The sequence below is a fragment of the Anoplopoma fimbria genome, chromosome 16 (genome assembly GCF_027596085.1).
Source record: "Anoplopoma fimbria isolate UVic2021 breed Golden Eagle Sablefish chromosome 16, Afim_UVic_2022, whole genome shotgun sequence".
NCBI lineage: Eukaryota > Metazoa > Chordata > Actinopteri > Perciformes > Anoplopomatidae > Anoplopoma > Anoplopoma fimbria.
Window position 1 is genome coordinate 22,656,540 of NC_072464.1, and position 24,063 is coordinate 22,680,602.

Here is a 24,063-nt window from a genome sequence, read left to right on the forward strand (position 1 = left end):
ATGTCTCTTTTATTCATACGGTAGACTGTCAACATTTTCCATTTAATTCTAAACCTATTTATATCACATATATCAATCACTGCCCGAAAAGAGATGACCTCTTGAGTTAATGGAAGAAACACTCTCACATACGTATACTGAAGCCATCTAGTTTGAGTCAGACAGCTGTCTCTGGTCATCAACCTTTGCAGGGACTCCAGTCTGCACTGTAGCTCAATGAACTTCACCACTAAACCATGGAATTACACTGAATATGCAATATATACGTATATTGGCATATATTGTATATACACGCCTTCTGTTCACACTTTATTAACAGTGTGAACAGATTTTCATAAAACTAAAGTATTGATATCTTCAGGACAAACATTGACAAGAAAGACTCGACACATTGCACAGTACTTTTAGTAATTGATTGAACTCCATGCAACTCACCACGCTGTGTATCTGAGGCTTGCGTCTCTTTGCCAGGTCTATGATATTGATCCCGTTGTAGTAGAGGTTTTCCATGCAGCCGTGGAAGTTCTTCCTCAAAAAGGTGCCCGGTTTACCAGGCAGGGGGATGCCTCCAAAACTCAGCTTTGATGAAGGGAAAACAAAAAGAAAAGTAGACCTCTCAGCACCAGAAGAAGAAATTGATCCAATATAAACAAGTACAGAAAAAATTCAAGTATTCATGCTATTTTAACAAAAAAAAGAATTTTTACATAATCTGAAAGTCCCATTCCGTTTAGTATTTCATTATATGTTAAACTATCACAGTCTCAAAATACACGCACACACATATTCTCGCCAGTTTTTCAGCACGAACAGCTGAGCTAGTGATTCAGCAAGTGAGAAAACAACACCCACTCACTGGATCCAAACATACACTGCAGAGCGACTGTTATGCATACAGTATTCTGATCTGGGGCTGTTGTTCATGTCCTTTAGCTCCAACAATGAGACATCTTAATGCTACAGCAGTTTGGGAAAGACGTTTTCCTTAATGCAACTTGACAAAGCCCCCAATGCACAAAGAGTGGTCCAAAATGAAAATGTTTTTTACTGATTTTTGAGTGGAAGAACTTGGCTGGCTTACACAGAGCCTATTACACCTTTGGGATGGACTTGGACTTTTGACTGTGAGCCAGACCTCATCATCACCCAGCATCAGTGTTGGACCTCACTAATGCTCGTGTGGCTGAATGGAAGCAAATCCCTGCAGCCAAAGGGAGCCAAAATCTTTTTGAAAGTCTTCCCGGAAGAATGGAGGGTGTTATAGCAGCAGATTAATGCCCATTATCAAATAGTGCCCAGGTGTTCTCATACAGTTGGTCAATCCAGGAGTAAATATGCATGCTGCATTTTAACACCAGCTGTACAAATTCAGACTGAATCTTTGAAGGTGATTTGATAAGGATTAGAACCTTAGCCTTCCATTCTCAGACGACACTAATGCAGTTTAAAATAACTGCTGCAGAATCAATGTTAGACACTCTTAGTCATTTTTTAAACAATGGGATCTTGATTTTAGAACGAGGCAGAAAGAAAAAAAAGCAGCTGGCTTCTGATTTCCAGTCGGCAATCATCAGTGACGGCTGAAATGACGCTACAGTATTTTATCAGCTCTTATCTCTAGAAACAAAGTCTATGCGTGCAGAACCTGTCGATGAGATTTTGGTATCGGAAGCGCTCTGGTTTCCGTTTGTGGTCTGAGTAGTATTGACCAATCACCTTTCAGCAGGCTTTGGTTGAACGCAGGTGAACAGGTCGTTTGGAGAGTAAAAGAGGCAGAAAGCCAAAAATGTAATCTGGGAACCCATCTGCTATTGTATGATGATGATGATGATGTAGCTTTTTATGGTTTGAAATCTGCTTCAATCTCCAGTCTTGCATCTCAAGTTGCTAATCGGACTCTTAACATCTGGCAGCGCACAGAAGTGGAAGCGTTGGTCCAGATATCTGCTGGTTAAAGCAGAAAACCCAGAAAAACAACCCCTTGCCTCTCTGGAGATATTACCCATCCTACCAACCCCAACCAATGTCACTCTTCATGTCTGAACCCAACCACATCCAACCAACGACAGTAATGAGTACCAGTCATTCACAGGCAGAGTAGGGTCATGCCTTTCCCACAACCGGATTCGTAACTTAGCTACCCGGCCGATTGTATCAGCTAAAGAACTAGCTAGCTCCCTGAATTTGGTTGAAAATAGTATCTCACTCTGATTCAATTTAAAGGAAAAACCCTGTAAAATAGTGTCCAATATGCAATTGATGTCTGCATAAATTATATACCTAGTTGCTAAACTGTGACTGGACAATCACTGAGCGGGGGAGGGGCTTAGTGACCAGACAATTAATGGAGTTTAAATAACTCTAAAAGGGCATATCTCAAAAATCTCTTTAGACAGGGTTTCAAAAAAAGTTTTTAATGTTCTGGAATAACTGATAATAAAGTTTCCGAAGCATTCAATCACAACAGGTTAAATGCTGTGAAAACTCTTGTTATTCCTTATTAAAAATAACTCATCTCTGCAACATTTCTCTCTTTTCTATCATTCATTATGGAGACGTCATTTCAAAACAAGCCCAAGTGTTTACAGTGAGTACATAGACTCTGTTTACTAAAGTGCTTGAAGGCTCATTACTATGTTATTAATGATAGGGTTGTCTGAGCATTACTGTATGAATTCCTTACGAGATATTTACTCAGGTTTACAAAGCTGCAGTGTAACTGAATCATTCCGTGGACTCACCTCGTAGTCCACCTCCAGTGAGTGTCCTTCTCCTTTGGTGTGGAAGTGCTGTGTGTGGGAGTCGACTGTGAGGTTGACCTGCTTGTTGAAGCGCTCTATGTGAACGGAGTGCCACTGCTGGTCGTCCAGCAGGCTGCCCACGGTGACGGCAACGCGGCCGCTGCTGAACCTCAGCCTGTTGTCGTCTGCACAAGCACAAAGGAAACAGCAGGAAAGCAGTGAGAGGCTTTACATCTTCAACAGGGTGAGTCTGGACTGTATGTGTGAGGGCAGGCAGGCAATAAAACATTTAAATATGACATATATATATATAAACATATGTTTTATCCTTGGAAGTGGAGGCAGACAGGCAGAAAAAAATATATAATAAAAATAAATTATATATATATATATATATTATATATAATGTAATATTACAAAATGATATATATAATATATATATATATATATATATATATATATATATATATATATATATATATATATATATATATGTAGTACTATTTTAATCTTGTGAGTGGGGGCAGACAGGCAGAAAAAATGTATAAAAAAAATATAAAATAATAAATAAATGCTATATGTATATTTATATATAATTTAATATATTCAATATTACAAAATGATATATAATATATATAAATTCTAATAAATAAATACTAAAATACTACAATACTATATACATATAGACAGGCAGGAAAAATATGTAAAATAATAAATAAATGCATACAATATTACAAAATTATATATAATATATATATATAAATAAATAATAATAAATAAATACTATAATAATTATAGTATTTATTTATTATTATATATATCATATATTTCTATATATTTCATACATACGTACATACATAGCTAGCTTAAATGGTAATTTAGATAATGAATTATTACCTTAACCACTCAAGTGAATTTTTAAAGTCATTTTTTACCCACAAATCTCAACCATTTGCTGGTTTTAACTGTTCAAATGTGCTCCATTCCTATGATCACGTTTTCATATTGCTGTATATGCATTTGCTTGGAGAACAGCAGTCTGCCTTGAAGCTAATTAAACCTCTACATCTTTTGTTTTCTTTATTTGCTTTAGGTCTGAAGGCATAACTTGAAGAAATATCTTTAGCCCTTCTACTGTTTTGGAAAAAATCTTTCCATCACTAGAACTGAGGTAAGATGTACAAATGACAACCAGCACTCTGCTGCAGTACCTCTCAGTCCTAACTACGACACTAAATGCTTGTGGAAAGAAAAGAAAAATAAATAGGTTTTTGGAGAGGCAGAGGCTTGGAAAGCACAGTTCACCTAAGTTGAGGTAGAGGTCCAATCTTCCTCGGTGGAGCTCCAGGGTGATGTAATCTCCTCTCTGCCCCTCTCCGTGCAGCAAAACACCTTCAGCCTGATGGCTCTTGAAGCGCAGAGAGATCACGTCCTTCACCGTCGACATGGACTTCTGGTTGAACCGATACAGCAAGGAGCTTCTGCCGTCAAAGTCTGCCACATAGGACTCTAAAAGAGAATCCCATCAGCTCTTAGATCAGTATTGAACACTGTATTTAAAAAATATGATAAGAAAAATGTCCAACATGCTTATATTTTTCTATTTGGTAACACTTCACATGTCTAGAATGCAGAATAAACATACAAATCGTAATGTGGTTTTTGGAACGGTATAATTGTAGTTATAAGCACTCATGAATATGTATTTAATTTAATAAAGTTTTATTTCATGAGAAAAATCATAATACATTGAAACACATTCTATAAAGACTTATATGGTCGAGTATCCTAATACTTTATAATAGCTGCTCATTTATTGACAGTTTTTTGCAAGGATCATAGTGTATAATAACAATACATTTTAATATTTTATAATGAATTATAGTTTGATAATATGTCACTCTAAGTGGCCGTTGTTTGCTTTAAGTTAAATGAAAAAAATAATAATATATATATATATTAAATATGGACAACACACAACATGAATTAAAATTACACTAAATACATTTTTACTTTTACTTAAAGCACACAAGGACTACTTAAGAGTAATTCAAAACTATAAAATGCATTATAGCAGATCTTTTTTGTGTTATGAAAATATTATAATGTATTATTATAAAAGTGTTTATTGTATTGTAAACTCATTTTACAATGTTTTGTTTTTTTCTTGCAGATTTCATGATTTTTTATTTTATTTTACAACGACCGCTTAGAGTGACTTATTATCACATTATAATGCACTATAAAAAGATTGGACTTGTATTATTACACTATGATCCTAGCCAAAGCTTCATTGAGTGACCTGCAATTATAAAGTATCATGATTCTGAAGCTTGTAAGTCATAATATACAGTATTAAACAGTTTATAATGTATCACATACGAAGGTGTCATAAAAAAAGTCACCCAGAATTCTTTTAAATGTAGTTTCTGTCAATACTGGAAAATTGCTCTCATAATTTAGTCTGCATCGATTTGTGTGTTGAATGCAATAATTACAGTCTACTTCATTTTCCAAATAATCTACCAAACATATCCATTTCATTTTACTACTTAACTGTTCATCACATGCATGTTAAAATACAACACTATTCAAAATGGATAATAGCAAATGAGTGTCATATTAGCGTGTTCAGAATCTAATCTCACATGAGAGGGAGTCTTTTTTTTTTTTGAGGTATTGATCCCATTGATGCGAGCAACAAGATTTAGTATCCGTGGTAACGATTCTCTGGGAATCCATATCCGCCCGTCTTCCAGTGAAATTACATTTAATTTAAAGCATAACACAAACACTGGCTGCAGTAATATGTATTAAAGTAAATTCATCTCAACACCACAATAATCCATCCAGTATTAGCAGCATTGAAACAATCAGACAATTACAAATGTGTTTATGTAGTAGAGGCACAAAATCCAAATAACTGTAAAAATGTAATTTTAAATCAGGAGATTTTTAAAAGAAACATGCAGCTCTTTTGATCAGAGATCTGATGTAGGAAGGAACAGAGCATTGTATCCAGACTTGTCATAATGGTGAGAATCTCTCTTCACACTCTGCCTGTGTCACTGCCATCATTCATGTACAATTGATTCCAAGTCCCGATGAATAGATCTGAGATCGGTGGCGTTGTTGTTGTCACCTCTATATAATCCTTCTTCACAGACACACTCCTGCATACATTATAATGCAGCAGAAAAGAGCCGCGTGGCAATGTGACCTTTTTCTCCGTCTGCCTCTGCAGATTAGTGGTTTCTGTAACATAAGTCACCCGTCAGTTATATATTGTGAATCCGTCGGTATTTTTCCAGCGGTTTTATAAGCAGACGCATGAATCCACAAAATATATAGACTAATGGAGGAACAAGGAGCACGAGAGGCAGGCTTGGGTTTTTTATTATTCCTGCTTATTCAACATTCATACACCGTGTGAGGTGTTTGGGCATCATAAAAGTGATTATTGTGGGATATTCTGACAGCGTTTCACGGCGCATTAATCTAGCGACTCATCTAGTTAGTGCTGCCTCCCAATGCGTGGGAGAGGTGTGTCAGTGAATCCTCATTACATGTGTTTTAAAGGAGGACTGTTGTTTTTGATCTCAGAGTTCCAGTTTGTTTTAAGCAGCTCATTACGATTACAAGGACGGAATTATCTCACTGTAATCTTTTATGAATAAATCTTTTTCGGACAATAATTGATTTATGTTCTTTTCCAGAATTTGATAACTCAAGTTAGTCTATTCTTAGAGCAAGGCATTGAAGGGAGAGTTTAGGTGTTTTGTATGAAGTACTTCCTCATAATCAGTGTGTTACTACAATAGAGTTATGGAGAAACAGTACCAGCACAGGAGCAAAACAATGTACTGCTGTGGACGTTTTTTAGAAACCTAAAAGAATCAATGTCAATCTAAGTGTACACCAGTGCTTAATTTGAGGGGGAGCAAGGGGGAGCGCGCTCCGGAAGCTTGACGTGCGCTCCGCCAGCTGGATCTGGATTTGTGTGTGAAAAATCAAATAATTAAATACATAAATTAAAGTTTGTTTCGTTTTAATATCTGGTTTTAATATCTGTCATGGTGATTTCTCAATTCTCCCATGAAACGAGATACTCAAAATATCTGGGCTAGCCTATTGCGGAAAAGGAGCGTGCACACCGTCATTGAATGTTTGTTGTCATGCCACGGAGACAGGCGCGCGCCTGTGTGCCTGTGCCTGTGCGCTCCGGGAGCTCCCACTTGACAAATTAAGCACTGGTGTACACTATATATAGAAAATGTAATCGCTTGACCTTGCAGTCCTTTCTGACGAGGAACTGATCGTCTCGTCAGAGCCACCAGACTCCTTTGTCAAAAACACTGATTTTAGCTTGCATCACAAGACAGTTGCTAGCATACTTCTAGCCTCGATTGGTTGGTTAGTTATTTGGTATTATTGTTTGACTAACCTTTTTAAACACCAAAGTCACACAATAACACCAACACACTAACCCATAAAGGCAGTGGAAGAGCAGCAAGTCCTGTGTTCTGTCAGGTAAAATGGAGTTTGGTGGATTTCAACAGACCATATAAATCCAGTCGCCGCATAAGGCAGAAAAAAGATCTGCCTGGTGTTGCTTGTAATGGTAACGACTTTAAACCTGTCTGGTCTCATACGGTATGATTCTGTTATCGGATACCTGGAAGACCATAGGTGTAAGGAAGAGGACTAACAAATCAACACCCACCATCTTCTCCAATAATAGCCAATGATTGCATGGGGCAAACAACTCCATTCTGTAAAAACTACTATATATATATATATACACCACGTAAATGACAACGAAATAAACCTTAACATCTGGATGTGAAGGCCTACATGAGCCCCAGATCCCTCTGGAAGTTGGTAGCGTGAAGAAGTGAAAACCAAAACGTCGGAACCATGTTGAAGCTGGGAAGTTGGCAAATATTCTAAATATAGCGTAGACTCGTACTGATAATGTTTTTTTTAAGTGTTTAAAATATGTGCACAGCAGTACATTGCTTTACTCCCGTGCTGGTTCTCCTGTCTGTTTCCACAAACTCCATCTACCCTGACTATTACTTTTGATAAGCTCTCAAACAACCCCAACAGCCGAACTCTAACCTCTAAGTGCATCACATGCTTTGGGGTATGTAATGCACTTTAACCAGCAGTGTCTGCTTCTGTTGGACTCCTTTGATGTTTTTAGTTGTTTTTAAGGCTTCATTAGTGTTGTCATTGTTGTTGTTGTTGTTGTTCTCTATTAATATTTATGACTATGTCGACCCTAAAACATTTACACCGTTTGTCCTTGTGTGTATCTTTTTATATTTCCAGTTTCCTATCCGTGTCCTGCATTTCTTCCATGTACACCTGTTTAGTGTTTGGACTCGTCAGCCTTTTTGTTTCCAATCCTTGTGGACTTATTAAAGCGTTTCCTGCCCACTCCAGCAGTGCGTCGTCTAGTGATTAGCACCGCGGGTATTGCTACTTGTCTGTTCTTTGAGTTCTTTGTAAGTTTATTTGTCTTGTGACCTGCCTGCCTTAGTTTCCTAGTGTATTTACTTTGTGTTCCTTTGAGAATAAAGAGTTCATTCTTAAGTTCCTGTTCCACCTGTCTGCTTCAAATGTGACAATGTTCCAAGATTGGCACATGCCAGCTACCGTACATTGATTACTTGTTCTGTCAGGCGCGTGCTTCAGTACTTGAAGCTAGACAGAGTGTGTCACACTTAGTACTTTCTCATTGTTATTGAGTATTGATTCAATACTAGTGTGTTTGAAATTTGGTCATAATTCCCTCTCACATCTATTGTATATTGCTTAAAAAACATCTCCTTCAAACAACAGAAACTACATTTTGCAAGATTTGAACACATCATCATAACATTATCATTTACTTTTGGCTAACTCACGGAAGAGAGCTTGAACGCATCATAATAGAACTCAATGCAACCTCCGTTAACGTTAGCTGTAAGCTCAGTTATTCAGTCAAACAGGACTGTGCTGCTAACAGCTAACGTTAACTAGCTCTCCTGGTTTAAACAAGGATATGTTGATCAGAATAGGTTCTACGTTACACATAGAAGCAATGTGGCGTAACACTAACAGTAGACAGTGCAAGTATAAGACCTGATTTAAAAATAGAAATATGAAAATGTACAATAAAATATGGTAACAATGTAGCATTATCAGGGGAAGTATCTTCAGGTGTTTAGTACTTGTTTGCACATGTGCAGTAGCGATCAGGTAGTGAGTGACATGTGGTGTTGTTGTTCCTCTGTAGCATAAATAAGGTGATTAAAGATATGATAATGTGATATCAGATTGATGCATATACTTACATACTAGTCGATACCCAATCTAGGCTAAATCAGAAGCATTTCTGATGCTGGTATCAGTATCTAATTTGTAATATTTGCGTTATGTGGGACACCTTTTTCCAGAGAACAATAATTCAGACTCCAAAGTAAATAAGCATTTTATGCTGAGATAATAAGTGTTTAATTAATTACATTACTACATCAAGATATGTTTTCAATTAAATTGTTTAATTTTAAACACAAGCACCATTTAATATCATGAGACAAAGAGATAACTAATTAAAATGTTGGTTTTAATTAGCCCGCTAGCATGAGGGAGAGCATAAACAGCATCAGTATCAGTATAAGCAAAGTAATGACCTGATCTGTCTCCAGCTTGTGTTTTTGTAGGTCATCGCAGTTCAATTACAAATCACGGGCATATTTTGACGCCACATTCATCAAGAAAATGATCCCCGCTCAACTCTTTGTTTTATTTGTTTCGTGGCGATCGTCCCTGTGTGTATATGTTTCAGACCCTGGCTGTCGGGGTTCTTGATTAGTCATTTCACTGCTGCCTGGAGTATCAAACAGCGTGTTAAAACTAAGTGAAGACAAAATAGCTCCCTCATTACTTTCCATCAAGAGAGAGTAGCTTCGGGAGCTTAAATGAAGGAATCCTTCTAGGTGGTGTAAAGCACAGAGGTGTGGGTTTTTTTTTTGGATGTGTGGAACTGAGTGCTTTCAGAGTGCGGTACTCACTGTAGGAGCAGCCGTACACCTCCACTCTGAGGCCCATCCAGCCGCTGGGGTTCCAGTCGAGAGGGACGAAGCGCAGGAAGCGCGTTCTGACCGGGTGGGACAGCTTGTTCTGGACCACGGCCTCCGAATTCACATTCCCGACAAATCTCTGCAGGACCACAGAGAGGGACAGAGATTGATTGTGGCTTCGCTGAGAAACCAGAAAATGACCTCTGAAACAAAGTGAATAGTAATATTTTTTACCAGTCTGTTTATTTAGCTGAACACTTGAAATATAAGAACAGAAAAATAAAAAAAATGAAGTCCTTGAATAGCACAGACAACAAAAAGAAGTGCTGACAAGGCCAGGCCAAGGGCAATGTCTTCTTCCTATCCTTGAACATACTATTTGATGTAAAGGGATAAGAATCATCGTGTGGTGTGGAAATATGAGAATATCCGTTCATGCAGGGTCCACGCGAGCAGGAGGAAAATTCACCACCGAGGCAGCCGGGGGCAATAAGGGCCCTGGTGTTGTGTTTTCTCCCTGCAGAGCTTAAAAAAAAACTTCAATTGTGAGATGTCATTCTTCTTTTTTCCATTTCAACCTCTCCTCAACTTTCTCTCTGCAGCACACAAAGCCAGGGGACATAAACAATGAGGAGAGAGAGAGAGAGAGAGAGAGAGAGAGAGAGAAAAAGATGGGTTCAAAAAAACAAGACAAACAACCTCTCCTCTCAAATGACTGATTACCAGCTTCCTCATAGCTGATACTGGCTATGGGCAGGTGACATCCGATCAATAAGCGCTGCTGCTATATAGAAACACAAATATACATCATTGATGCTTGGAGCTCCAGGCTGTTTTTTTCAGACAGTTCAACACAGTCAGAAAAGAAAAAAAGGCAATAATATCAGCTTTCTGCAACAACGGAGACACAATTACCAGCGGCACACATGACTGTCCGTTGTTGTCAGACCGCCGCAAAGCAGAAGCATCATTAAATGCACCGGGATGCTGCTACTTGGTAGATAATCAAGGCTACAGCGCGCCTGTTGAGGCTGTTATTGTGATTTATGCCACCGCTTCCTCCATTTTGAGCCATTTATGGAGCAGAGCCTCGTGGCTGAACCGCAACCCGCGTACGAGCACCGGCTTATTTACACATGCACAGTTTATTCACGTTCTGCACAGGAGGGATTAACTAATGGCGCCTTGGTTTATACGTTCAGTCAGAGTAAATGTTTTACTTTAAGGGTAAAATACATTGGCCATGAAATAAAAATAACAAAGCATCTTCACGGCACTTTTTCTTCATCATGTTTTCCAAATGCTTTCAATTCAAAACTCTAATATGGCCATCAGGGGGTGGGGGTTAAGGCTGATGAAAGCATGCTACTGGGCTTCTTACACAGAGCTCTGAGCATGGCCTTGTTACTTTCAGGCTTCATGCTGCGGTAGAAGAATATTTGATTGTTCCGGATTCAGAATCTAAAAGCCTCTCAGAATGTGGTTGATCTTCTCTGATCGGGACTCTGTGGTTTGATGTGACTTCACTGGCAGTGCTGGCAACATAAACACGCGAGCCATTACATGATTTCATCTTTTTTTCCATTGACACCCCGCCCACTTTGAACCAGCGATCAAGAAGAGAAATACTTCAATCTCTCAGTTTAAATAACCAAAAACTGTGAGTAGAACATGTAGGGGGTCATTGCAAAATCAAGGTAGATGTTTATTGTATGGTAAATGAATTAATGGGGGGGATTCTGAGACGATGGGCCTCTGGGCCGACCACCAGTCCTAGGGGGACACACAGACTTTATCGTTGTTTTTTTCTAGTCATTATGCGACTTTCAATGGTTTTAGTCTCTTTGTAGTCGTTTTTGTGTCTTTTTCTATTCTTTTTTTCTCTTTTTGAGGTCTTTTTGTAGTCGTTTTTGCGTTTCTTTGTAGTTGTTTTTTGTTTCTTTGTAGTTGTTTTTTGTTTCTTTGTAGTTGATTTTGTCTTTTTCTGGTCATTCTTTTTCTTTGTAGTCGTTCTAACATTGTTTCGTGTAATTTTGTTATTGTTTTGGTCTTTTATGGGTATTTTTGTTTTGTTTGCTCCCTTTTAAACTTTTTGTGTCTCCTTGTAGTTGTTTCATCCCTTTCTATAGTTGTTATGCATCCCTCCATAGTTTATTTGATCGTTTTGTAGTCTTCTTAGTGTCCCTTTGTAGTCGTTTTATTTTTCTTTATGATCATTTTGAGTCTCTTTGTAGTCTTTACGTATTTTTGTGTGGTTTTGTGTCTTTGTAGTTTTTGTGCTTCTTTGTTATTTTTTGGTATTTTATTGTAATTTTTGTCTGTGGTCATTTTGCCCTTTTTTTGTCGATGTCTGTCTATTTGTGTTTATCTCTTTGTAGTTGTTTTGCATCCCTTTGTAGTTGTTTTGCATCTCTTTGTAGTTGTTTTGCATCCCTTTGTAGTTGTTTTGCATCCCTTTGTAGTTGTTTTGCATCCCTTTGTAGTTGTTTTGCATCTCTTTGTAGTTGTTTTGCATCCCTTTGTAGTTGTTTTGCATCCCTTTGTAGTTGTTTTGCATCTCTTTGTAGTCGTTTGATGTTTCTTTGTGGTCCTTTCGAGTCCTTGCCTGTGCTAAATAGGCACGTTCAGTTATCCATCCATGTAAGTTTGCTCCACAGCTTGTGAAACTTAATTTCTTCTTATTTTTGTTACAATCATTAACCCCGTCTTTCCACTCAACTCCCAGCTGAATGTCTGGAAAATGTAATGAACCAAACAAACTCTGATTAAGTCTGCGCTGCAGTGATTCCAGCTATTCATTAGCTAACAACGTCACTCGCACACGTCAGCGCGAGTCATTAGTATTCCAGGGCAATACCACCACGAGAACACCACGGAGGCCGTCCTGAGCATGACGTTTGTTTTTGTTTCCTCTCTGGAAAATAAATAAATAATTGCAACAGAACATCCTGTGTGTTTCAGCTGGGAGATGAAGTACAGTCTCTGAATAAAAGCCTTAGGGTGCAGGAGATTTTTCCAGAGGTGGGGTCCTTATCCACATAAACAATCCTAACCCCTCCGTGACTTCATTATTTCTATTCATGCCTCTGTCACTGTGGAACAGTCTCCCTCCACATTCATTAAGGCTCTTTACTCTTCCTCTCCAGTGATGAGCTCCCTCGTGTCACTTTTCCTTTGTGTTGCACGCAGCACAGATGCATACGTTTATTTTAATCAATTCACTGGGGGATGAATCCTGCTGCCGGCGGTGAATACTGTGCGTTCCGAAAGGTCAGCGGCCAGTTAAACAGCCTGAGGGAACAACATAGTGCGAAAGCTACAAGTATGTGACCTTGCAGTGGAAATGCTCCAGCATTCCTTGACCACCTGTCTGCCAGCCAGCTGTCAGCTTACCATTATCTACAAGCCTTACAATAGATATGTCTTCTCTTTATTAGCATGTAGCAGAGGAGATATATTGGTTAAAGTTTTGTCAAGAGACAAACTAGCAGCACTGAGATCAGTGTCCCAGTGAAACAGAAGTTACACATTTTTTCCTTTCATCTCCCCCTCGTCCTCCTACTGATCTAACAACAAGTGAGGGAGGTGTGTATGTATGTGTGTATGTATGTGTGTGTGTGTGTGTGTGTGTGTGTGTGTGCGGGTGTGGAGCCAACTGTCCTCTTTAGCTCCTTTCCGCTCTAAACTCTAAGCCCTGACACTTTTAGCAGTACATCAAATGCAAATAATTCAAATTTGAATCTCTCTGGTAACTGTACACTGCTCAAATATCCTGTTTCACTGTGAATAAGTCACTAGTACAGAAGGGAAAGACGCTCTTATTTCTGTTTGGCTGGGACTTGAATGGCGAGCGCTGTCCATGGTGCTGATTCTGGAGCTTTTCCGGGTTTTTACCAGTGGGCTCAATCCTGATCCTGCTGGTGGAGAGTAACGGTGAATAGTTTGAAATGATCAGCCACATTACTCACCTTTAAATCTTCATAAACTATACATACACTTTTAGTTATTCATTGTCCTTGTCCATTCTAGTAGTAGCTGTTTGTTTCTGTGTTGGCTTCAGAAAAGGAATATATAAAGTCGTTTGAAATGACATGTAGACTCCAGTTGTGTTAAGCAGCATTACAGGCAACATGTTCACAATGACACGGTTAACATGCTGACGTGTACTGTGGCAGGTACGGTGTTGACCAATTAACATCTCAGGGTGCTTTCACACCTACCCTGTTTGTTTATGTTAAACACACTCAGGTCCATTAACCCGGTTAGTGCGGTTGGTTTGAGCGAGCGAGCTGGAAAAGACGGGTCTCGTTCTGCTTCCATGTGGTTTGTGTGCGGTGTGAAAACAAACCAACCAACCAAAATACTTTATAATAGCAAATATGTGATTTTAGCAATCACATCATCTGTGATCATGATCATGATCTGTCTACGGCCATGGATATAGCCTATTTATGCAAATCAAAACATATGGACATCAGCTTTGGTATTTTCCCTGATTAAGGGTCAAAAGCTGTTAGAACTCTTGTGCTTGTATTTGACTCTCTTTACTAAAATGCAACAAGTACTATTTTTCTCCTTTGTCCGGACAAAATGAACCCATCTACAGGTATGAAAGCACCCTTATTGTGGGGTGCTAGCATGCTAACGTATGCTAGTTAGCTCAAAACACAAAATGCAGCTGAGGCCTATGGATATCTTGGTGTCGGAAAAGAATGATTGATGTGATGATAGGCAAGATAAAGTCACAACAATGATCAACGACAGTAGGATTCATCCTCTGGGGATCAGGATAGGAACATCTGCACAAATGTGAACCTCAAGGTGGCGCTAGGTAAAAAGTCAGGGTCAAGATCTCCAAAGTCAGCAGGATTCAAACACCAATTCTATACACATAAGGAGCAAAAGATTGTTTGAATTTCCTCTGTGATCAGGCTGTATAATATTCCAAGCGCAATCATGATACAAGATACAATTACTCAGATAAAATCAGCAATCACGGGAACTCATTCTAATCCTTGTTAGATCCCCATCTACCTGAACAGCTAACAAGCATGGAAATGAATGTGCAAATTCCCCCCCCCCCTCACAGACCAGAATTCTGTTTCACACGTTTATTCACAGCCGCATTAAAAATAGATTTTCTGAATCAGGCTTTTCAAGGATAATGAAGGTAATCTGGAACCCCCTGCTAGATCACATTCCTTTTTCCCGCCTATGAATATTTTTGCAAAGAGCATCCAGCTCACTCGCCATGGAGTGGATTGGTAATATTTTACAGAGAATTAGGTTAAAGCGGGATTTAAAAACAGGTGCTCTGCCATTTTTAAAGAGTTAACTCTAAAAGTACCATCGAGCAAAAAACCTATTTTTTCACACTTGGAAAGACATTCAAGAGTTGTTCAGCACATGAGCCGATAAAAGCCCACAGTTCACCTCCTAAAAGCTTCCACTGACGTAAGTTATTTCCACAGATTTTCTCCCCTGGCTCTCGCTAATTAGGTTATTATCAGCTTGTAGAAGCATGGTGTCGTTTCACATGTTCCTCTTGTGCTCTATAAGGCTTAGCTCGTTACACTCCCACAGACACGCGGCTGTTTGCAGGAACGGACGCCGATGTCAACACCGTTACTGGAAGAAAACAGTGAATCATTAACGAGAAACAGAGAAAGAAACTATGGAAACTTTTTTTAACGGAAAGGTTGTTTTGTGATTTCATTTGCATTCAGTGTTTGAGCTCAAGAATGAAGACGTCCTTTGAACACTCTGACGCAGAGCGAGATACGTCCATAGATACGGTTCAGTTTACCGTCATATTTGATATTATATATTAATGGTCCTCTGAGGATGGCTGCTATTGATTTTGGTGTCTCTGATTTTTTTTTTCGAGAGGGGAGGAATTTAGCCCACAATCAATCTGAAAAAGCCAGAACACAAAAATGGCAATTCTGCACACAAAATATCTATTAATCTATTAAGAAGAACTTTCTCCTGAATACATTTATATATATATATATAATATATTATATTTTATGATTTTTAATATAAAATTTATACTATGTTATACATATCTTAAGCCATCTTAAGGAAAATAGCTATATATATATAGTATATTTTCATATCATATAATATCATATAATTTACTTTAATTAAATGTAATATTATATGATATGATATGACTTTATATTATATGCAATTATATTATAGTTATTTTATGTTATGTTGTGTTTCATTATGTTATGTGATATGATATGATATAATAATATATGATATAAAATAAAACAATATTATATTATATTATATTATATTATATTATATTATATTATATTATATTATATTATATTATATTATATTATATTATCCATCACTGCATATCTTAAGCCAGACTACTGGAAGGAAAAAAGCTTATGGATCAGGGTTTGTTTGTTCCATACCATGCCAGCAGGATTGTCGACCTTTATCGCCATTTTTTTATTTAATGTAGCTCATTTTTCTGCGGAGCTAATCTGGCTCACTGTTAGTTAAGAATGGCTGAGAGCTAGCAGTCATATCAGCAGCTGCTGCTCTCTCATTAGTCCCCCTCAGTTCAGTTTCTGGCAGCGAGCCGTTACCTTGGAGCTTCACTTGTTAAAATGCCAGACGGATGTGAGTAAGTCACAGCCAAAGGTCTTGGTGAACGCTGTAGTTAGTCGGCTACGAGTGTGAGTTTCAGAATAAGAGACTAATTGGCTGACATTCATCCTGCACTATATAAATGATACTATAAATCCAAGTTCACACGAGCAGCGGAGAAGAGATGGGAGGCTTAAACTGTCTTCGTGAGCGTGCATTAAACTCACATCCGTCGATGTAAAGCTCAGTCACGCCTGGTCTTAATGCTCGCCAAGTTTTTGGAGGACGATGCATGTGTTGACTGGTATTATACACTGCTGAGTGCTTTATTCATTTCAGTATGTGTCAGACTTACAGCCCTCACTCTCTAACGGGACACAGAAGGTGACAGCTGCAGGTCATGTTGGTAATATCTTTACATAAAATATTTTTCTCATAAATAACGACACAAGGAACAAATCAAGCAAACGTCTCAGTGAACTTCACTCTGTAAATATATTTCAGGTTATTTTTAGCACTGAGTCAAAATTGAGGTATGATACTTTGCTCTTGTTTACAAAGACAAATTAATCTCTGGTTAAATATCTAAAATGACAAAATAATTATGCAACAAGTTCGCCAGATGGCACATGAAATCTGGGACGAGGCATTAGCAGACTAAGCTGCTGCTTTAGGCCCCCGGCCCACCAGGGGCCCACAAAATGCTCTGCTCATGATTTAAGTGTTTAAGTTTACTGTTAGTTGTCATATTTCATGCCTCCATAATAAAAGAGGAATATTAATTGTTGAAATTATGTCTGTTGAAGTTGATTGTTGTACTAATTGTATAGGCTGAAACTTCTTTTTATTAACCTCTTCATGATCTGGTTCATTCATTGTTGTTTTTTTTTTCAAATATTTTGCTTTGAATGTGTTTGTGTGGGGCGGCTGTGGCGTAGTGGAGAGCAAGGTAGTTCTCCAATCAGAGGGTCGGTGGTTCAATACCCGGCTTCGGCAGTCGATGTGTCCTTGGGCAAGACACTTAACCCCAAGTTGCTCCTGAAGGCTTGCCATCGGTGTGGACTGGATGATGAATGTTAGTTAGAGTCTGATGGTGGCACCTTGATGGTAGCCTGTCATCAGTGTGTGAATGGGTGAATGATATGTAATATACTACTGACTGTAAGTCGCTTTGGATAAAAGCGTCTGCTAAATGACTGTAATGTAATGTAATGTTTGTGTTTGTGTTATTTACTAGGGTGTTTGTTTGTAGATGTTACTTTTTTTGTGTAATAAAAAATAACAAGTGAAAAAACTGAACTTTGTAATGATGTTTTAATTAATCTCTAATACATATTTTTCCTTATTGTAGATGTGGACTTGTTTTTTAAAATCAAGGTGAGGAGGTTTCCTGCAAAGTACTGTGGTTTTAAGAGGTGTTGACATTTTTCTCAATGCTAAGAAGCATTGCGATGCTGCTGTTTTATCATTGATGAAGTGACGGAACAGTTTTGTTTCATTTCAGCTCAGTGTTAGTCCCGTTTATTTGAGTTTTTGCTTTCATATAGTGTCTCCATTGTTTCTCTCCTCTGATCTCTGTGTTTCACTGGGGGCGGAGCTTATACACACACACTGTGTTCAGAGCAGAGAGACGACATTCAATGATGTTATTCTGCTCTGTTTCAAAAATGTTAAGCTGCAAAAAAAAAAGGTGCTTTCAGGCTGAAATTCAAACACAGTGTTGTTCTGTTGGGAGATGCAGTGATTTAAACAAAGTGAGAGTATAAGAGCTGTGAGTGAGGAAAAGCCTGCTAGCTGCTAGGCTTATTCATTCAGTGCAAAATGCTATAGGCATTCATTCAGTGCCCGGTCTTAGAGCTGCTATGTGTAGATTTCAACACACTTTTAATGCACTGCAGAAGGATTTATGTTTGGGTTTTGTAATGTTTATGTATCATGGTGGCTCGCACAGATACAAGCATTGGAAAGATGCAGCTTTTCACATTAAAGGCTGTTGTAGTCTGATTTTTTTTAAATTTAATGGGGAGTTCAGATGTATCTGACTGCTTTTAATAAAGTAGTAATCGATAAAAAATGATGTAGAAATATAACTAATTGTTTTGTATTCAAATCTTTAACAGGTGAATCGTAATTGAATCGTGAGTATTTGTTAGGGACTGTTTCAGCCCGAGGATGAATACACATTCAGTGCAACAAGATGAACGTTTTACAGAGCTTGTGGAGAGGGATTCTGGCTTGACTTTAAAGGGGTTCAACCTGTTTCTGAGTTTGAACTAGCTCGTTAAAGACCACAAGCTCTCCTTGTCTCTACAGAAGGCTTTGTGAACATGGCTCAGGGATACAGCTTGAGAGGCTTCCAGGAAACACACATCGTTTTCAGGGAAAATGTGAGACTACCTGGGGCCCAATTACAAGACACCCTAAGCTTTGTTGATGCTCACACTTAGACCGTACTACAGATAGTGCGAGGTCTTTGCGCGTACAAAGACGTTTATGTTCAACGTGCTGTTTGTTGCAGCATTCTCCGAGAAACCAGAGGGCGTACAAACAAAACTAAATGCGAAGAATCAAAAAGACAACGACTGAAACCAACCTTTACTATGACGAAGAGGGATTATAATTCTCTAATAATCTGTTAACTCGTATCTCATATTCATGGACTGCTTTATTGCCTTTGTAAAAGCCCTGTAAAGAAACAAGTCAAGTATTAAATGCATTTTAGAAAAACAAAGGTTGAATATATTGTAAACTATTTGATTTGGCTGCAAAATACTTACTCAAATCTACACTTTTTAAGACTTCCTGTTTTTAAAGCATCTAAAAAAAAAATTGCCTTCTTTGTAAAATCCCTAGACATGTAAATAGTGCTTTTATCAGTGAACTTTTTGTGACAGTCATGTCTGAAAAGCTCTGATAGCGCACGCCAAGTTAAAAAATTCAGAGGTGCACGCGCAGGACGTGATTACGGCATTTTCTGGCATTCGAGCATCGCACAAGCTTCACTACGTCAACCACAAACTACGCTAAACCCTCTCATAAATTAGCTTGACTCCCTAATGCCTGACACTATTCTTAGTCGTATCCTGGCTTAATGATATAGGCTGAAACATTTTTTTACTTAACTCTTTCTAGTCTGGCTTATTCATTGTCGTCGTCTTTTTTTTTTTGCAAATATTTATCTTGAATGTGGTTGTTATTTAGTTTGTTTTTTGTTGGTAAATGTTACTTTTTGGTGAAAAAACAGAGCTGTCTTATCATGTCTTATTTCATCTCTAATACCTATTTTCCAGTAGTTTTTAAATAAAATATGGAGGCAGATAAATACTTTAAAATAACACACGACACTATTCATAATGTACACCCTCACATATCTGTGCTGGTTCCATTCAACACAATGAAAACGAGACCTCGTTGCCGCAGCGACATGCTCTGCTAATTGGGCTGCCAACTATAAAAACTCTCATAAAAAAAACATTTAACAACTTGTCAGCCGCCTTTGACATAACTGGGACAAACACAATAAAGGATTAATAACATGTGCCAACATCAGGCTATTTTCTTAGACCTTGAGTACTGGCTTAACACGTTGTGACATTACATGAGGGAACAAAAAAAAAGGTATAATTATTGTGTTGACGCCAGACACTCCCCACACCTTGAGAAGTGTCAAAGAAAGTGAGAGGATGTGTCATCTGACCCCGGACCTGTAATGTCTTCAGTAAATAGCTCACCAGAGGACGGGGCGTGGAAAAGTGATGATATCTCTCGTTTTAGAAGTAAATGTAATTCTTTACTGTCAAGGTTGACAGTAAACATCAACTCTCATGTCGGTGTGTTAATACGGAGCTAGATGAAGGAGTTGATTGGCTATTAAAAGAAGTGGAGAAACTGTTAGTGTGGCTTAGAGATTTTGATTCTGTGACCTCAAGCATGACCAATATTTCTCAAAATTCACCCAGGCTTAAATCTGGTCTGGTTTGCACCAATTTCGCCTTGTTTTTTTTTTTTTGGGGGGGGTTTCCAGTTTGTTCCGCTGCTGTTTAAAAAATAAAGTGTTTTTTGGTGACATGAAAACCATATCCATGTCCCGACTCCCAATTAATTAATGCGGGAACAATATGCAGGAAGGTAGCTACTTTGTTATCTTCATTTCACTTTGATCTGACAGTGTTTAATTGTGCCTGGAATCTTTCAGCAGGAATAGTGATGCTGTAATTAAAAACCTGCTGTTATGCACAATTTGGATATCAACATCTGAGTAAAGTGTTGATTTTTTGACTGCTGTTTGACGATCTGTCTCTGACACTAGATGCTTCAAACAGACTCCTGACTCGTGATTGTCATTAATGAGGAGAAGTGTTATACAAGCTGTATTTTATATATATATGGCAATGGTTTATGACAGTTTTTGGGCTTTTTGCTGAACATCCTGGAGTAGAAAGTGCATCAAAGATTTTAGTTAACTTTAGCCTGTAACATTTTGTATATTTTTCATTTCTCTATTACTTCTACTGTGTGGAAATTCTGGCTTTTTTTCTGGCTTGGGCCCAAAACTGCTGCATTTCCAGCTCAATTCAGGCTTGAAATACTTCTATACTGTTTCATGTAGGGTCGGGCCTGATTTTTAGAACTTGACCAAAGCACAAATTGCCAAAGTGCAACTTGTCATTGTTACATTTGAGTTTGTGTACGTATATATATAAAAAATGTATTTGTGATATTTGAACAGAGCCAAGCTAGCTTTCCCCGTCTTTGTGCTAAGCTAGGATAACTGAATCCCGTCTGTAGCTCCATACTTCATGCAAACAAAGGAGAGTGGTAGTGATCTTCTATTCTAACTCTCATAATTAAAGCAAATGAGCACAATTCCAAAAAAATATAGAATATTTCCAGCCGGAATTGTTGAATTAAGCAAAATAAAAACGCAAAAAAATATCCTTGGATTCGGTTGTTATAGGGAGGTTTGGTAATGTTCTTCAGAAACATTTTTTGTTATATTTGTAGAAATTATCCCAACCGCAATCAATTAATCAAAAACATATGGTATCTGTGGCTGTTGCAGCACTCTAATAAGCCCGTCCAATCATATCCTTTGGCAAAAATGTAGTATTGCTGACTTCTTTCATCTGAAAAGAGTTAGTGAGACCAGGCTGGGTTTTTTAAATATTTTAAATCTAACATATTCTTGCTAGTTTCTCAACTTTACCAACCCTAGCTTTAACAGCAAACCTACGGTTAATCAAAAGTCATGAATCCAATAATAAACATCCAGCAGACTCACCCCGACGCCGTCCTCATGCCTGTACTGTTTCCAGGCCCGGCCCGTGTCGCTGTAGAGCAGGAGGTAACTGCTGACCCAGTCCCAGCTTTCAAAACGTCCCTGCGTGGCCACAGCCGTCACCTCCATCTGCTCCCTGAGGTCCACCTGGAGCCAGGGCTCCTGTTCGGTCACGATGGGAGACCAGCCTCCTGCTCCTGAAGGGGGGGATGGGGAAATAAGGACAGAGGGCAGTCCGTCAAACATCGGTACTGTGGACATGGATAGAATAAACGTGGGTCGTTGTGGTTAAGGCTAATAAAACGGATAAAGTCCTGATGTGAATACAGGGAGGGTTTGCATTTGAAAAGGCTTCAAGGTGGTTGCACTCCAGCCGACACGGTGGAGGTCAGCCGTCTCACTTCTTAGAAACATAGCTGATTCATTTTGAAATGTGTTCAGCCGGGCCGGAGAACTCATGAAGAGCAGAGCGCTGCTAGCTCAAAGAGTTTACCTCTGTTCCACAAGCTTCACCTTCACAATATTAAGTGTGTCTGTCACTATGTCTCTGTGGAGAAACTGAAATGAATGAATGAAACGGGAGATGTTCTGTTCATATCCTCTACAAATACACCTGATATTTTATCACCTTTGTACAATCTTAAAAAGGTTGTCTTGTTAGCACAAGGGGGTAAAGAGGGGACATTTTTGGGGGGGCCAAGATGCTAAGGGGGGGACATGGATGCCAGTAATGATTATGTACCTCCTAAATATAAGTTATAATGACGATATTGAATTTTGAACCCAAAAAATCAGCATTGACCATTGTTTTCTATTGTTTTGCGGCTGTGGACCAGAGGTTGTCTTCCAATGATAAGAGCATGGGTTCGATCACCGGCTCCTCTAGTTCATATCAATGTGTCCTTGGGCAAGACACTTAAACCCAAAAATGGCTCCCAAAGAATGAATGGGTGTGAATGGGTAAGTTCCTTGTAGTGTTAAAGCACATTGATTGGTCGGAAGACTAGAAAAGTGCTCTACAAGTCCATTTACCATTTACAAGCATTTTTCAGTTTTAAGACACATAAAAGTTAAAATGTCACACTTGGCCCAGGCAGCCAATCAAATCAATCAAAGGGCGGGCTTTACTACTTTACCACTGACTTCCTGTTTTGATGCCGGTAGTCGTGGTAGGAACATACAATTTAAAATGCAGACAAATGGGTTATATTAGCGTTTTTTTAAATACGATTAACTATATAGATTTTTTTCTTCCTCCTCATCCAACAGCAGAGCAAAAGCAAGAGATCGGGGCCTTAGTTATTAGAAAAACAAGAATAAACAAAGCATTTATTGTTGATGTAGTCAAATGTAGTCTGTTTCATAATGAAAACCCCTTCTCTGGAAAATGGTATGATATGGGATAAGTCTTCTTACCCAACAGTTCAGACCTTCTTTAGGGGCCAATCCATTTCTGTTGGCGGGCCTGACAGAGACTAATGGAGCTCACAACCTTTTGACCTCATGCAAACATATAAATGATGTCACTGTTGTTGTTTCATGCATCATACTCGCAGTTCGGGTATTTATTTCATTTCTGTACCGTCACACTTTAGTTTGTCTTCAATGCTCAAAGCCATAAGTCATTCTGATTTCTCTTTCTTTGAGTTTCCAGTTCCGAGGATGCTGCTGTCGGAGTAAAGTCTTGTCTGACAGGAGCAAAAGATGTGGCCCCTGAAGCAGAGCTCTTAAATACAGGAAGCGCCAGTCAGAATGTACAAAGGACCCGCCACATCACGGGGAGGGTGTGGGAATGTATTTCTTTGGACTATATGAGTTTGTTGGTTCTTTTGTTTTGTTTTCTTTGTTTCAAAAAGCCAGAATATGTTTCCCTCTTTGTTGTGTTCAGTTCCAATCAGTTTATGTAAAGTCATCATAGCCAGGGTTAAATTCAGTTCAGTTGACCCCTTTTATGGGCCCAGATCTTCTTTGCATATTTTGTAAATGTTTTTTTTTTCTGTAAATAAACCCTCTTTTTGAAAAATCCTGCTCTGTCCTTCAGTCTTTCTAATACAAAGGATTAAACCACTTTCTTTGCCATATGACTGCCCCTGTCTTTGTATAGCGTTATTATGAAATGTGTCATTTAGTTTGGACCATGACTGCAAAATCAAACAAAATCTTAAAAGGCACAATTTGATAAAGGCCAAATATGTTAATGTGTAAATATAACGGTGCTGCAGAGATGTCCTGACCTAAACATCTTATTCTACAAACATCTTTGTTTGGTTCACATCATTTTAGTGTGATTTCTAATGAAAATGAGAATAAATTGTGTTAAAATTCTCATTCCCTCTCATATCGAAAATCCTTTTCGCAATTGCAT

At 38.4% G+C, this 24,063-nt stretch overlaps 1 protein-coding gene across 1 annotated transcript in view; it reads right to left on the bottom strand.

Moving 5' to 3' along the window:
• Window positions 1–21,842, bottom strand: part of cntnap5a (contactin associated protein family member 5a) — a 71,852-nt gene extending 50,010 nt beyond the window's left edge. The window contains exons 1-5 of the mRNA XM_054615065.1: window positions 21,702–21,842; window positions 9,803–9,950; window positions 4,047–4,250; window positions 2,742–2,926; window positions 436–579 (exon numbers count right to left, since the gene is read on the bottom strand). Coding sequence (XP_054471040.1) covers window positions 436–579; window positions 2,742–2,926; window positions 4,047–4,250; window positions 9,803–9,950; window positions 21,702–21,827 — 807 coding nt within the window. The 5' untranslated portion in view covers window positions 21,828–21,842. The remainder of the gene's footprint in view (window positions 1–435; window positions 580–2,741; window positions 2,927–4,046; window positions 4,251–9,802; window positions 9,951–21,701) is intronic.
• Window positions 21,843–24,063: the final 2,221 nt, after the last annotated feature.